This window comes from Carassius auratus, chromosome 48 (assembly GCF_003368295.1).
Source record: "Carassius auratus strain Wakin chromosome 48, ASM336829v1, whole genome shotgun sequence".
Classification (NCBI taxonomy): domain Eukaryota; kingdom Metazoa; phylum Chordata; class Actinopteri; order Cypriniformes; family Cyprinidae; genus Carassius; species Carassius auratus.
The window spans coordinates 8,743,024-8,757,206 of record NC_039290.1 but is presented as its reverse complement, the minus strand read 5'-3'; the positions used below and the strand labels follow the sequence as shown (position 1 = coordinate 8,757,206).

The 14,183-nt window shown below is 34.3% G+C and overlaps 2 protein-coding genes across 4 annotated transcripts in view; both read left to right on the top strand.

Annotated features, from left to right (window-relative positions):
* The first annotated feature begins 878 nt into the window (after nucleotides 1-878).
* syap1 (synapse associated protein 1) lies at nucleotides 879-7,417 on the top strand. 3 transcript variants are annotated; one of them, XM_026237261.1, is made up of 9 exons: nucleotides 879-1,181; nucleotides 1,769-1,887; nucleotides 2,639-2,705; nucleotides 2,811-2,884; nucleotides 4,035-4,174; nucleotides 4,257-4,399; nucleotides 5,235-5,293; nucleotides 5,379-5,505; nucleotides 6,683-7,417. In XM_026237261.1, exons 1-9 carry the CDS (start codon nucleotides 1,034-1,036, stop codon nucleotides 6,805-6,807), a joined length of 1,002 nt encoding a protein of 333 aa, XP_026093046.1. In that variant the 5' UTR covers nucleotides 879-1,033; the 3' UTR covers nucleotides 6,808-7,417. The 3 variants fall into 3 exon arrangements, with proteins under 3 accessions (XP_026093046.1, XP_026093044.1, XP_026093045.1); XM_026237259.1 differs by having other exon boundaries at nucleotides 6,635-7,417; XM_026237260.1 differs by having other exon boundaries at nucleotides 881-1,181; nucleotides 6,680-7,417.
* A 1,481-nt stretch (nucleotides 7,418-8,898) lies between these two features.
* LOC113065753 (F-box/LRR-repeat protein 5-like) overlaps nucleotides 8,899-14,183 on the top strand; it is a 14,797-nt gene continuing 9,512 nt past the window's right edge. Inside the window, exons 1-4 of the mRNA XM_026237250.1 lie at nucleotides 8,899-9,040; nucleotides 11,199-11,414; nucleotides 12,225-12,320; nucleotides 13,861-14,047. Coding sequence (XP_026093035.1) covers nucleotides 8,957-9,040; nucleotides 11,199-11,414; nucleotides 12,225-12,320; nucleotides 13,861-14,047 — 583 coding nt within the window. The 5' untranslated portion in view covers nucleotides 8,899-8,956. The remainder of the gene's footprint in view (nucleotides 9,041-11,198; nucleotides 11,415-12,224; nucleotides 12,321-13,860; nucleotides 14,048-14,183) is intronic.

Genomic DNA, 14,183 nt, shown 5'->3' with positions numbered 1-14,183 from the left:
TTGTTTAACATTTTATTCTGATCAACAACAGGACAATAAAATGTTCTTTGTGGGACTTAAGACTCTAGTAACATCTGAATTCAGATCAATGTTGATTTGAGAATTTATAGGTTTGAGTAAAACGGGGAAACAAATAAGATTATTGGCTTAATTATTTACAGAAGATATACACCATGATTACTTTAATCAGTCACCACAAGTTAACCATAGTTTAACCATTCAATTTGTAGTAAAACTGTGGTTAAATTATAACCAATACGCCAAAAAAATCGAAAAAATCACTTTTACTGTAATAAAACCATTTGTTATTTTCTTAAGGAATTGATATCAGTGTATACTTTTATAATTTTACTGCTTTTAACAATAAAAAGCAAGGTTAACCGATTTTTCATAACCAATTTCAAAATATCATCTTTGAAGAACAGTTATCAGTGAATTAATTTGACGTTATGAAGATTTGAATCAATTGAACCGATTCCTCCACCAAATGATTCAGTGATTCGAAGCGCTAGAGTTTGGCGCTGGTGACGCCTGCTGGTCAGAACGTGTAAGTACAACGAGGACTCATAAAAACATGCATAAAAACACCTTAAACAACCAACTGTACGTGTTTTATTGAAGACGTACTGCATTAAATGCAATTAACAAATCACCAAATACCATCAAATGTCAAATATCTGTTTAGTATGTTATTTGGCTTGTTTTGTTTTGTTTAATGGAGAGCTTGATTAAGACAAGAGGGAGCTATCTCTCTCTCTCTCTCTCTCTCTCTCTCTCTCTGTATGTATGTGTGTGTATATATATATATTTAACTGACTTCCTGCAGAGCGGCGCGCAGTCGTTCCTCCCGCGCTGTAGGTGTCGCTGCTGCTGCTGCTGTTGTGTGACGTCACCGGAAGCGCTCAGCTGCTGTTGCTGTTGTTGTTGTTGATGTGGCCCGTCGCGGATGCGAGTCATGGAGTGAAGTTATCCTGATTAAATCGATCAGAGATCCTTGAATTCACCGCGGAGCGACGGACAAAGAGCCGGCAGCATGTTTAAGAGCTGGAGCTCGTGGCTGGGAGGAGAGTCTGGAGAGAACGAGGAGAAATCGGACAAACAGGAAACGGCAGAGGAGGAAAACATCACCACAGAACCTGAAGAAACTCCACACATCCTCCAGCAGGCCAAAGGACTCAGCGGTGACACACTCAGACACACTCACACACACAGCAATCTGTGATCTGATGAGAGTATTCGGGTTATGACGTCATGTGACTGACAGGCGGACATGGACAGAGCGACACATGAACTACTGATCCATTACTGTAGTACTGTACCAGTTACAGCATGTTTTCTGATGCGGGATATTTACGTAGTATCAAATGACGCTAGATTAAAAAAAAATTATAATCAAGACACACTTTATAGGTTGGCTTGAGAAAGCTTAGTCTGAAAATTATAAGTAACGTAGTTGTAAAAGCTTGAAAAGTTTAAAACGGATGTAGGCTAAGGGTTAAAAGTGAGACAGAGAGACAGACACACACACACACAGACACACACACAGACGTCTATGACACAGACACACACAGGCATGTTTCTAACATAATTCACTCGTTGTTAATGTATCTTGCTTGATTAGCATATCGTTGGCATGCATCTAGTGTGATTAGCATGTTGCTTACATGTTTTAACATGATAAGCAAGTTGGACTTAGTCTTGGCTAAATGAACATTCTTTCGATGTAAGATGATTTTTGATGATTTTTCTACGCACATTTCTCCGTCAGGCTACTTTCTGAACTTTGCGAGTAACGCGTCTAAGAAGATCTCGGAGTCTGTGGTGGAAACGGCGCAAACTCTCAAGAAAACGGTGGAGGAGAGCAACATCGACGGCATCATTGACAAGGTACAGACAGAAATCAAGAGGCCATGTTTACGACTAATACAATCTATTGTTTGACACATAAAAATCACTTTTTATACAATTTATTTCTAAACGTTTGATTTTTCACATCAAATTTAAGTGACTAATAATCCTTCTGAAAGAATTACATTTTTTAAATGTGTTGTATTTCTTATTTGTTTCACCACCCTGGCTTTTTTATACTTTAGTAAAACAAATACAACTTTTTTATTACTTTTTTAATATTTTATATTACATTTTTTATGCATTCTGCTGTGATATTAAAAATCGTGAAATTTCACTTTAGCTAAAATATAGATGCAACATTATTTACAGAAAATATATATTAGATATATTGTGTGTTTTTGTCTCATCTATTATTATAATTTTTTTCAATATGTGTATATACTTTTATTTTTTTATTTTTTTTCTATTTTAATTTTTCACTTTACTTAGTGTTAGTAATGTTTTTTAATAATTTTATTAATAAAAAAGCCTATATATTTAATATTTTTTTTTTTTATAATTACATTTTAATTTATTAGTTTGATCTCTAATATAGATTTTGATTACATTTGTTACATTTATTATTTATTTATTACTTTGAGTTATTTTAGTCCTTTAAAACAAAGATACATTATATTATATGATATAAAATGCATTTCCGTTAGTTTATTTTATTTTCATTTATTAATTTTTTTTATTATGGTTTTATTTTAGACCGTAATAAATCTCTTACTCAATCCTCTTTCAGACCATTTTGGGAGATTTTCAGAAGGAGCAGGAAAAATTTGTCCAAGAGAAAAATGCAAAGAAAACAGGTATTGACATAAATACATGAATCAGTGATTTTGTGCAGCTATTTTGAAGGAAAATCTTTTAATACATTTGTTTCTTTGCACAAATCCTCGATCTCTCGCCCGTAGACGCCGCCGTGCCGCCGTGGGTCGGATACAACGAGGAGGAAACCATTCAGCAGCAGATACTCGCTTTATCCGCCGTGAGCCTCCATATTTAAACCATCAGGACACTTTAATAATAGACTCTAACATATAAAGAGTATTATACACAGCGTAATGAACCGTTGCGGGTGTTACAATATAACAACACTGAGCCAGAAGACTCCAGTAAGAGATCTGTTACATTTCTGTACAAATACTCTGATGTTATTTGTAACAAAGTGTCTTTCTTTGACTGTTGTAAAATTAATGAAAAACTGGGATTTTAAATACACACAAAAAATCGAAACCCTTAATATAAATATATGTGTAAATTTAAGTCCAAAGCCACAACTATTTTAATATTTGTAGTTTTTTTTACTTGCACCAGATGGCACTTATCTGCCTTCAAAAAAAAAAAAAAAAAAAAAAAAAAAAAAAAAAAAAAAAAATATATATATATATATATATATATATATATATATATATATATATATATATATATATATATATATATAAATATAAATATATAAATATATAAAAAAAATTTTTAAGGCATTATCTCTATTTTAATATAAAATAAAATGCTGCTATAAGTAATAGAAAATATATTTTAAAGAATTTTAATTTTCAATGTTAAAAATTGGTTCTAATTAATATATATACATAATATATATATATATATATATATATATATATATATATATATATATATATACATATATATTTATATATATTTATTTAAATATAATATATAATATAATATATTTAAATATATTAAATAAAACAGTTAAATTAACAGTCTGAAGTCTCTGGAATATATTTGTAGCAATAGCCAAAAATACTTTGTATGAGTCAAAATTATAAATTTTTCTTTTATACCAAAAATCATTAAGACATTATGTAAAGATCATGTTCCTTAAAGATATTTTGTACGTTTCCTATTGTAAATATATTAAAACTTCATTTCTGATTAGCGATATGCATTGCTAAGAATTAAGTTGAACAACTTTAAAGATGATTTTCTCAATATCTAGATTTTTCTGCACCCTCAGATTCCAGATCATAACAATCGAAAGCTTATTTATTCATTTTTCGGAAAAAAATGACCCTTATGACTATTTTTGTGCAAACATGTTACATAGATTGTTGGATTTGAAGTGTCCGTTCAGGTTTAACTGGTGACATCATGAGTGTTTCTGTGTGGTTCAGGACAAGAGGAACTTCCTGCGCGATCCTCCGGCCGGAGTTCAGTTCCAGTTCGACTTCGAGCAGATGTACGCCGTGGCTCTGGTGATGTTACAGGAAGACGAGCTGCTCAACAGGATGCGCTTCGACCTCGTCCCCAAACAGTGAGCCTGGGTCTGTTACTGGTGTGTGTCGCTGAGAGAGCAGGAGCGTCTGACCGCGCGCGTGTGTGTGTGTGTGTGTCAGGGTGAAGGAGGACGTGTTCTGGAGGAACTACTTCTACCGTGTGTCTCTGATCAAGCAGTCGGCTCAGCTCACGGCTCTCGCAGCGCAGCAGCAGAGAGAAGAAGAGAAGAACAGCGCCTCCACGCTCAACGACAACATCTCAGGTTCACACACACTTACAGACAAGAGCAGCAACTGAAACTACATCTGTGATGTTATACGTGTTCGCTCAAATAAACTCCAATATAAAACACGTGAATCTAGTTTAGAGAAGTACTCTCATTTTCATTTACTGGGATTAATGGACTAAAATATAAAAATGACGTTTCAATTTTTCCGTTTCAATTTAGTTGAGGTTTTAGTAATTTTGATGTTGATGTACTATTAATATTGCTGTTAATATTTAAATATTTTCTGTTTTTGTTTCATTTTAGTTAAGGTTTAGTCATTTTGATGTGAGGGTTTTTATAATTTTTTATTATTATTATTTTTTTTATGTTTATTTAGCTTTAGTTATTACACCAATAAATTATTATATATTTATTATAATTTTTATTTGACTTAATACTAAATGAGAACGATTGCCTAGGCGACAAATAAAATAAAAATAGTCATAATAATAATTTTTTTTTTTTTTTTTATAGTTTAGTTTGGCTTAAAAATAATAACCCTGCAACAAAACGATTTAATTTAAAAAACAACTAAATATAAGGTTTTTTTTTTTAGCTAAAAAAAAAACACACACACACACAAAAAAATCACAAAAAGTTTAACAAAAATTACAATTAAACTAAAAAAAACCCTAATTAAATATATCAATAAAAAACGATAGAATCTGAGTGATATTTAAATAACACAAACAAGATTTACACAAAGCTGAAGCGATTTATCGTGTGTTATCTGTTGATAAGGCTGTGGATAGATTCAGTCTCCCTGTAGTAAAAGTCTCAGTTGAAACTCTTGGAGAATGAAGGGAAGCTGTATTTTTCTGCTTCACAGAGAGCATCAGACCCAAAACGCCGCCTGTGGCCATCAGCGCTAAAGCCAAGGCCAGCCAGGTACGGTTTCTCCTCAGGTGTGCGTCTCGTTCCAGCCTCCGGCGATGAAGCGTCTGATAAAGCGTCTGTGTTCTCTGTGCTGCAGGAAGAGGAAGACATCTCCACCAGCCCCGGCGTGTCTGAGTTCGTGAGCGACGCGTTCGACGCCTGTGATATAAACCAGGAGGATCTGAGGAAGGAGATGGAGCAGCTGGTGCTGGATAAGAAAGACGGTGAGCTCCACAAACTGCTACCGGAGCTTTAAGACAATTCAGTCTTTCTGTTTTTATTTCTATCTTTTATTTCTATTTATTTATTTATTTTTAGATTTTCAGTTCTAATATACAAATGTATTATATATATTTTTTATATATCATTTGTTTTGTCATTAATGTTATTTTAATAAAAATATTTATATAGTTTTAAATTCTTTTTTTAGTTCTAGTTATTTTAACTTAATGAATGAATAAATGAAAATGAAAAAATAGCTGAAATGTTTTAGTTTTTAGCGTGCAGAAACATTATTTATTTTCTTTCCAGAAACATTGTGGGCCACCTTTTAAATAACGCTAATAATGTTTTGCATTGTAATGATCCTTCTTTTTGTGCAATGTTTTTTTTTTCTCGATGAGATGTTTTATTATTATTTTGTTTTTCTTTGTTTTTTTTTTTTTATTTTTGTTTTTTTTACAAGAGTTTTTTTATGTATATGGCTATTATTATTATTATTATTATTATTATTATTATTATTATTGCGTAATGATTTTTATTTCTTGCTGAGTTTTGCTTTTTGAGTTATTTAAAATTTTTGCATAATAGGGTGTTTATTTTACTCTGTTTGTGTGTGTGTGTTTGTGTATATATATATATATATATATATATATATATATATATATATATATATATATTTATACAATTATTATTATTTATTTTTTATTTATATTTTTTAGGAAAAAGTTTTTTTTATTTTTAACTACTTTTAATTTTTTTATTTTCTGTGTTGACCTATTTTAAAAACTATATAGTTTTTTTTTATTATATAGTTTTTTTAATTAGTATTTTTAAAGTATGCTTATATATTGTTTATAAAATTGTGATTTTTTTATTTTATTTAGTTTTAGTACTTGGTTTTATTGTAGTTCTTCAGCGTAAACTAAATGTTTTAATGTTTTTAAAACTGAAAGGTTGTTAATAAATGCCACTCTTTAAGTATTAGTACTAATAATTAATAATAATTTTATGTATTTGTTATTGCATGATGATTTTTTTGTATATGCCATAATGATTTTTTGTATTATTGCACATAATGACTTTTATCTTCTCTCAAAGGTGTTTATTTTACTCTGTTATTTTATCTTCAAGACTTCTCTATTTCAGAAGTCTTCAATATTTCTCGTTTTCCGACAGAAGAGACGGCCGACTGGGAGAAAGAGCTGCAGCAGGAGCTTCAGGAATACGAGGTGGTCGTCGACCCGGAAAATCGCGACGATAACTGGGACCGCGAGATCGAGGAGATGCTGCAGGACGACAGCTAAAGCGTGACAGCGCCACCTCTGGTGTGGAGGACGCACTGCTGTGCCTCAGCGCTCAAATGAAGAAATCAGCAAGAGTTTCTACTATTTCATCAATCTGACTAGACTGAAATATCAGGATTTCCTATAAAAATGTTTAATAAATGTGATGTTTAGCAGTAAAGGGATTCGGTGAGGGGCCAACATGCAGATCATAACACATAAATCAGATGTAATCTGCTGGTTTAACCTTTCTTTCTGACTTATTTCTGCCATACAGACCTTATTGCATTGTAAAAGCAGACAGAAACTCAAAAAGCTGAACGGTTGTAATGCTCCAACACTATAATCGCACATAAACTCGAGTTTTAATGGCTTCTCATTCCTTTATTGGTTTTTGATTGTTTGATATTTGTACTCTGATCTTCGTTTGGTAGGTTTTGGTGAAGTTGAAATCCAAATTAAATTCCATAACTGTTTATTCATACAATGTAAACGTGTTTGTAAGGTGAGGGGTGTAATATAACTTTGTGTTTGTTTGTTGGGTTTTTTTTTTCAACTTGCACCTTCTTTTATTTCATTTAAGATGAATAATCATGATTTTGTTGCAGTAAATAAAGTCTGAAACCTTCTCTTTTCTGGTTCCTCTATTAGTTTAATACACTGTGCTACATTTGCGATCGATATGCTATAATAATAATAATGCAGTTATTAAAATAAACTTTTATTTTACACAGCATATTGTAATTAATGATGTTTGTGTTTTACTGTGGTTCTATATGCACATGCACGTTATTTTAAGACCTATTTGTGCGTTATTTAAAGGTTTGTGTGCGTGTGTATACACAGCGCATTTGTTCGTGTTGAACGTGTCACTGCGCACGTAGACGTAATAGCGTCATCGGGTTGCCAGGTGCTCCCGGAATCCGCTGAATCTTCCGTTGCCATTTTTAAATAAAATAATAATTCCAACAATCATAATATTTATTACAATAATAATAATTTGCATTGCATAACACTACAAATACATGTACTATTACCCCTAATGTTTTTTTTTCTTATTGTATAATTTTTTTTTACTTAACTTACTTTATTTGTAATATTATTTTTGTTTTATTTTATTTTGTTAATGTACTTTTTGTTTTTGTTGTGAAGGGTTTTTATATATGGATTGTAACGCTGTGCTAATATTTTTTAGTGTTACTGTAGTTAACCTACAACTTAATCTATAAAAAGAAAAAAAAATTGTTACTTGAAATAAACTTTTATACTGAAATAAAATTATATATATATATATATATATATATATATATATATATATATATATATATATATATATATATATATATATACACGTTTTACTTCAGCTTTATTTTCCACGAATCATTCCTCATTTTGTTTTAGTTTAACGTGATGTACTTAAATAATTGAAACCAAAACTGGTCAAAATAAATAAACTGTGTACGAAAACTATTCAAAATGATAGAAATACACATAATGAAAACGGAAAATAGGCTATAAAAATAAAAGCTGAATGATAAATTAAATAATAAAGAATTATAATAGTATCTCAACGAAAAAAATATATAATAGTATCAGAGGAGGATGTTTATTTTAGTTCATTTTTAATATTACTATTTATCATATTTTTTTGTAAAAAGAAATTGCTGTGGGTTTAGCATTTTAATTTATGTTATGTTAAGTCATGTCATGCTATTCATGTTATGTTATGTTGTTATGTCATGTGTTATGTTGTCATGTTATATTTTGTAATGTTATGTCATGTTATTTTATGTCCTGTTGTGTTATGTCATGTCATGTGTTATGTTGTCATGTTATTTTATGTTATGTTTTGTACCATTATGTCATGTCATTATGTTATGTTATGTTCCGTTATGCTATTTTATGTTATGTTATGTTGTTATGTTATTGTATGTTATGTTATGTTATGCTAGGTTATGTTATGTTCCATTCTGTTCCGTTCTGTTCTGTTCTGTTATTTTCCGTTATGTTCTGTTCTGTTATGTTATGTAATGCTGTTATGTTATGTTATGTTATGTTACGTTATTTTCTGTTATGTTATGTTATGCTGTTATGTTAGGAGGGTTTTTACCGTGGGGATCTGGCATCCCGTGCTCAGTCCGCGGTGGGAGCTGAAGCTGATGGAGGCGCGATGGCTCCGTTTCCCGACGAGGTGGATGTTTTTACCGGGCCTCACTGGCGAATGAAGCAGCTGGTGGGGCTCTACAGCGAGAAGGTTTGTGTCTGACCCGTTTTATGTCTCCTTTTACCCCCTGAAGGTGTTTTGATGGCGTCTGGTGGTGTTTGAGGAGCTCTAATGTTAGCTGGACGGCTAATACACAGACATCAGAGTTTAATGTGAACGTCTGATTACCATCTGATCTCAGATCAACACACACACATCTTCATTTTTACATATTGTGCACTTTTATATATTATGCACACATAAACTGAGACTAAGAGAGTTTATTATGAATGTCTGATCTCAGATCTGGAGGAAAACATGCACAACAAACATCTGAAATCATCATATCATACCTAAAATGTTGCATTCATTGTGTCTGATCTCAAATCTGTAGTCATTTGTTGTGAATAAATAAAAGGCATTGTGTCTGATAACGCATATTATAATATATATATATATGTTTATATATATATAGAAGAGAGTTATTATTTTGTTTCTTGTTGCGTATTGATTTACTGACACAATATGAACTTCTATATAACTCAAAACCATTGTAATCTGTCTATTAATATGCAACACAGATGTGAATGACGTGACATTCAGTGATTTTACAGAATGTACATTTAATTTGTATTATTTATTAATTTTATATAATTGTATATTCATTTAAATCATTTTTAAAATGTATTTGTAATTGTTTTAGGTCTTATAATTAATGGTTTATTTTTATTTTCAAATAGTTATTTAGATTTATTAATTATGTATTTATTTTATTTATTTATGTTTGTCAAGTTTAGATTTTTTTGTGTAAATTTTTAAAATTATTTTATTTACTTCTTTGTTTATTTATTTTAATAATTTTGAATTAAGTTACACAAACCTTTCCTAACCCACGTGATATACATATATATATATAATATGCTTATTCTTTTGTTTCTTGTTGCATATCGATTGACTAAAACACCTCCTAACCATTGTAATCTGTGTGTCTGATCTATAATCAGATAGATTTCTAAGTTAAAACACACTTTTAATGCATTGCAGATGAATGTTTTGGACATTAAACTCATTAAAGCACTGAACTGAGGTGTAAAAGAGGCCTGGTTTAATTCTGATTCACTCTAAACCGTTTCTGATGGTTTAAACAGACTGAATGGGTCACACACCCTGATTATGTAAGACGATGCGAGTCTGTGTGTGTGTGTGTGTGTGTGTGTATTTGCGGTGTCACTAGGTTTGTTGTGTTTAATGCATCGACTCACACACACACACACACACACACACACACACTCTCGTATCTCAGCTGCTGGGTCGATTCTGTCTGAACTCTCTTAACATCTGACACACATCCAGCGTTAAATAACACTAATGCTCCTCTGACGGGAGTTTTTAATCGTTTAGATGCCACGGACACAGGAATAAGATCATCCTCGCACAAAGGACAATCAGCTTCTGTTGCGTTCCATTAGTACATTCTTTCCAATTCACTATATAATACTGTACTGTTATGTATATTATTTATCTGAATAAGTTGTATTATTTATATACTTTATTTATTTGAATCAAGTTTCTAACATGAAATTTTTTTTCTTATTTTAGTTACTTTTATTAGTTTTTATTTATTAGTTTAATATTTAATATTATTTAGGTGTTAGGTCTTATTATTCTTTATCTATATTTATTTAAATCAGTTATACTTTTTTATTCATTTTAATCAAGGTTTTAACTTATTTGAATCGTTTTTTAATTAATTTATTTTAATAATTTAGTATTTAGTTTCATTTTATTTGTATTATTTGTCAGTTTTTGTTTTAATCAGGTTTTTATTTATTTTAAAAAATATTATTATTGTATTTATTATTTTATTGGATTTTATTTGTTTTTTTTGTAGATTTATTTGAATTTGAATTTTTTATGTTTTATATAATTTATATATATAAAATCATTTATTGTTTTTATTTTATATGAGTATTTTTTATCTATTCATTCATTTAGTTGGTTATTTTGATCTTTTTTTATTATTTATTTATTTCTATCCTAGACTTCATTTTAAAACCACTTATCTAGAGAGGGCGATAAGCTGATATAATGCTAATATTTTACAGACAGCATATCGAAGCAGATTTATTTTTCTCGTGCAGTTGAGAGAGATATCCTGGATTATGATTCTGTCATGTTTCATTGCTTTGTTTGGTGTTTCTGTCCACAGCTGTCCAACACCAACTTCTCTAACATCAGGGACTTCCGCTCGTTCCTGCAGTCGCTCCTGGCCACGTTTAAGGAGTTCAAGATGCACGAGCAGATCGAGAACGAGTGCATCATGGAGCTGCTTCAGGAGCGCAGTCACACCGTGTATCATGTGCACGCAGATAACAAGCTCTCAGAGATGCTGTCGCTGTTTGAGAAGGGGCTGCGCAGCGTCAAGGTGTGTGTGAGAGTGAGACTGTGAGAGTGTGCGTGTGTGAGAGTGTGCGTGTGTGAGAGTGTTTGCGGGAGTGTGTGCGAGAGTGTGTGTGTCTGTGTGTGAGAGTTTTTTGTGTGTGTGTGTTAATGCGAGAGTGTGTGAGAGTGTGTGTAGGTGTGTGTGTGTGAGAGAGTGAGTGTGTGCGAGTGTTTGTCAGTGTGTGTGCGAGAGTGTGATAGTGTGTATGCCAGAATGTGTGAGTGTGCGAGATTGCGTGTGTGCGAGTGTGTGTGTGCGAGAGTGTGTGTGATTGTGAGTGAGAGTGTGTGTGAGTGTGAGTGTGTGAGAGTGTGAGTGAGACTGAGTGTGTGCGAGACTGAGCGTGTGAGAGTGAGTGTGCGAGAGTGTTAGAGTGCGAGAGTGAGTGTGTGCAAGAGTGTGAGTGTGCATGAGAGTGTGCGCAACAGTGTGTGCGCTTGTGTGCAAGAGTGTGTGCGAAAGTGAGTGTGTGCGTGAGTGCGAGTGTGTGAGTCTGAGAGTGTGTGTGTGAGAGTGAGTGTGTGTGAGTGTGAGTGAGTTTTTGCGAGAGTGTGCGTGAGTGTGAAAGTGAGTGTGTGCAAGAGTGTGAGTGAGTGTGAGTGCGTTTGAGTGCATTTGAGTGAATGCGTTCATAATAAAATAAAATATACATTTTAAAATAAAGGTAGTTTTTTCCCCCTCTGTTTGTAGTGTGTTCTGTGTGGAAGCGTGTGTATGCGTGTCGTTTAGTCGTGTGATGGTGACACACTCTTTTATTAAGAATTAATGAATGGTTCTGTTTGTGTGTTTCAGAGCGAGTACGAGCAGCTGAACTACGCGCAGCAGCTGAAGGAGAGACTGGAGGCCTTCACACAGGACTTCCTTCCTCACATGAAGGAGGAAGAGGAAGTGAGGCTTCATCTGTTCACTCTAGTGTTCACACATTCACACACATCTGAATTACATCACAGTATTAGACTTGGTCTGGAGGACTTTAAAGTGTATCATACGGTTTAGACACACTCACTGTGTGTGTGTGAGTGTGTGTGTCAGTGAGTGAGTGAGTGTGTGTGTGTGTGTGTGTGTGAGAGTGTGAGTGAGTGTGAGTGAGTGAGTGTGTGAGTGTGTGTGAGAGTGAGTGAGTGTGTGAGTGAGTGTGTGTGAGAGTGAGTGTGTGTGAGAGTGAGTGTGTGTGAGAGTGAGTGAGTGTGTGAGTGCGTGTGTGAGTGTGTGAGTGCGTGTGTGAGTGTGTGAGTGAGTGTGTGTGTGAGTGAGTGTGTGTGAGAGTGAGTGTGTGTGAGAGTGTGAGTGAGTGAGTGTGTGAGTGAGTGAGTGTGTGAGTGAGTGTGTGTGTGAGTGAGAGTGAGAGTGAGTGTGTGTGAGTGAGTGTGAGATTGTGTGTGTGTGTGAGTGAGAGTGAGAGTGTGTGAGTGAGAGTGAGAGTGAGTGTGTGTGAGTGAGTGTGTGAGTGAGTGTGTGAGCGTGTGAGTGTGTGAGTGAGTGTGTGAGTGAGTGTGAGATTGTGTGTGTGTGCGTGTACTTGTTTATCTATTCTGGTGGGGACTTAAACCTTAATACACACAGACTCATGGGGACTCGTGTCACGGTGGGGACCTAAATTGAGGTCCCCACGGGTAAACAAGCGAATAAATTACACAGAATGAAGTTTCTTGAAAATCTAAAAATGCAGAAAGTTTCCTGTTAGGGTTAGGTGTAGGGTTGGTGTAGGGCGATAGAAAATATGGTCTGTACAGTATAAAAACCATTACACCTATGGAGAGTCCCCACAAGGATAGCTGACCAGACATGTGTGTGTGTGTGTGAGTGAGTGTGAGATTGTGTGTGAGATTGTGTGAGTGAGTGTGAGAGAGTGAGTGAGTGAGTGTGTGTGTGTGAGAGTGAGTGAGTGTGTGAGAGTGAGTGAGTGTGTGAGAGTGAGTGTGTGTGTGTGTGTGTGTGAGTGTGTGAGTGAGAGTTTGTGAGTGAGTGTGTGAGCGAGTGAGCGTGTGAGAGTGAGTGTGTGAGAGTGTGTGAGAGTGAGTGAGTGAATGTGTGTGTGAGTGAGAGTGTGTTTGAGTGAATGTGTGTGTGAGTGAGTGAGTGTGAATGTGAGTGTGTGAGTGAGTGTGTGAGTGAGTGTGTGAGTGAGAGTGTGTTTGAGTGAATGTGTGTGTGAGTGAGTGAGTGTGTGAGGGTGTGAGTGAGTGTGTGAGTGAGAGTTTGTGAGTGAGTGTGTGAGCGTGTGAGTGAGTGAGTGAGTGAGTGAGTGAGTGAGTGAGTGAGAGTGTGTGTGAGTGAATGAGGGTGTGAGTGAGGGTGTGAGTGAGTGTGTGAGTGAGTATTTGAGTGTGTGTGTGAGTAAGTGTGTGTGTGTGTGTGAGTGAGTGTGTGTGTGTGTGTGTGAGTGAGTGAGTGTATCAGTCTGATGTGTGTGTGTGTGTCTCCTCAGGTGTATCAGCCCATGCTGATGGAGTACTTCTCGTACGAGGAGCTGAAGGCGATCAAGCGTCAGGTGATGCTGCAGCACTGTAGTAATCGCTCGGCTGCAGACCTGCTGAAGGACCTGAACCTCTGGAGTCACGCCGAGGAGCTGCACAAGGCCTTCAAGTACTCGGACCACGAGAAGAGCGAGGACGGTGAGATCTCCAGCCTCCTCACAGAGACTGCATCCACAGCACCAGTCTCTCTCAGAACCAAGAAACTAAGCCTTAAATATCAGTACTCTAGTTTTACTGTATGTTATCATTATCATTATTATTATTAGATCTCTCT

What these genes read in the sequence shown, in the direction of transcription:
- syap1 (XM_026237259.1), top strand. Translation starts at nt 1,034, where the DNA reads ATGTTTAAGAGCTGGAGCTCGTGGCTGGGAGGAGAGTCTGGAGAGAAC. An exon ending in GCAGGCCAAAGGACTCAGCG is followed by an intron (nt 1,182 to 1,768) that starts GTGACACACTCA and finishes TTTCTCCGTCAG; the next exon opens with GCTACTTTCTGAACTTTGCG. An exon ending in TCGACGGCATCATTGACAAG is followed by an intron (nt 1,888 to 2,638) that starts GTACAGACAGAA and finishes ATCCTCTTTCAG; the next exon opens with ACCATTTTGGGAGATTTTCA.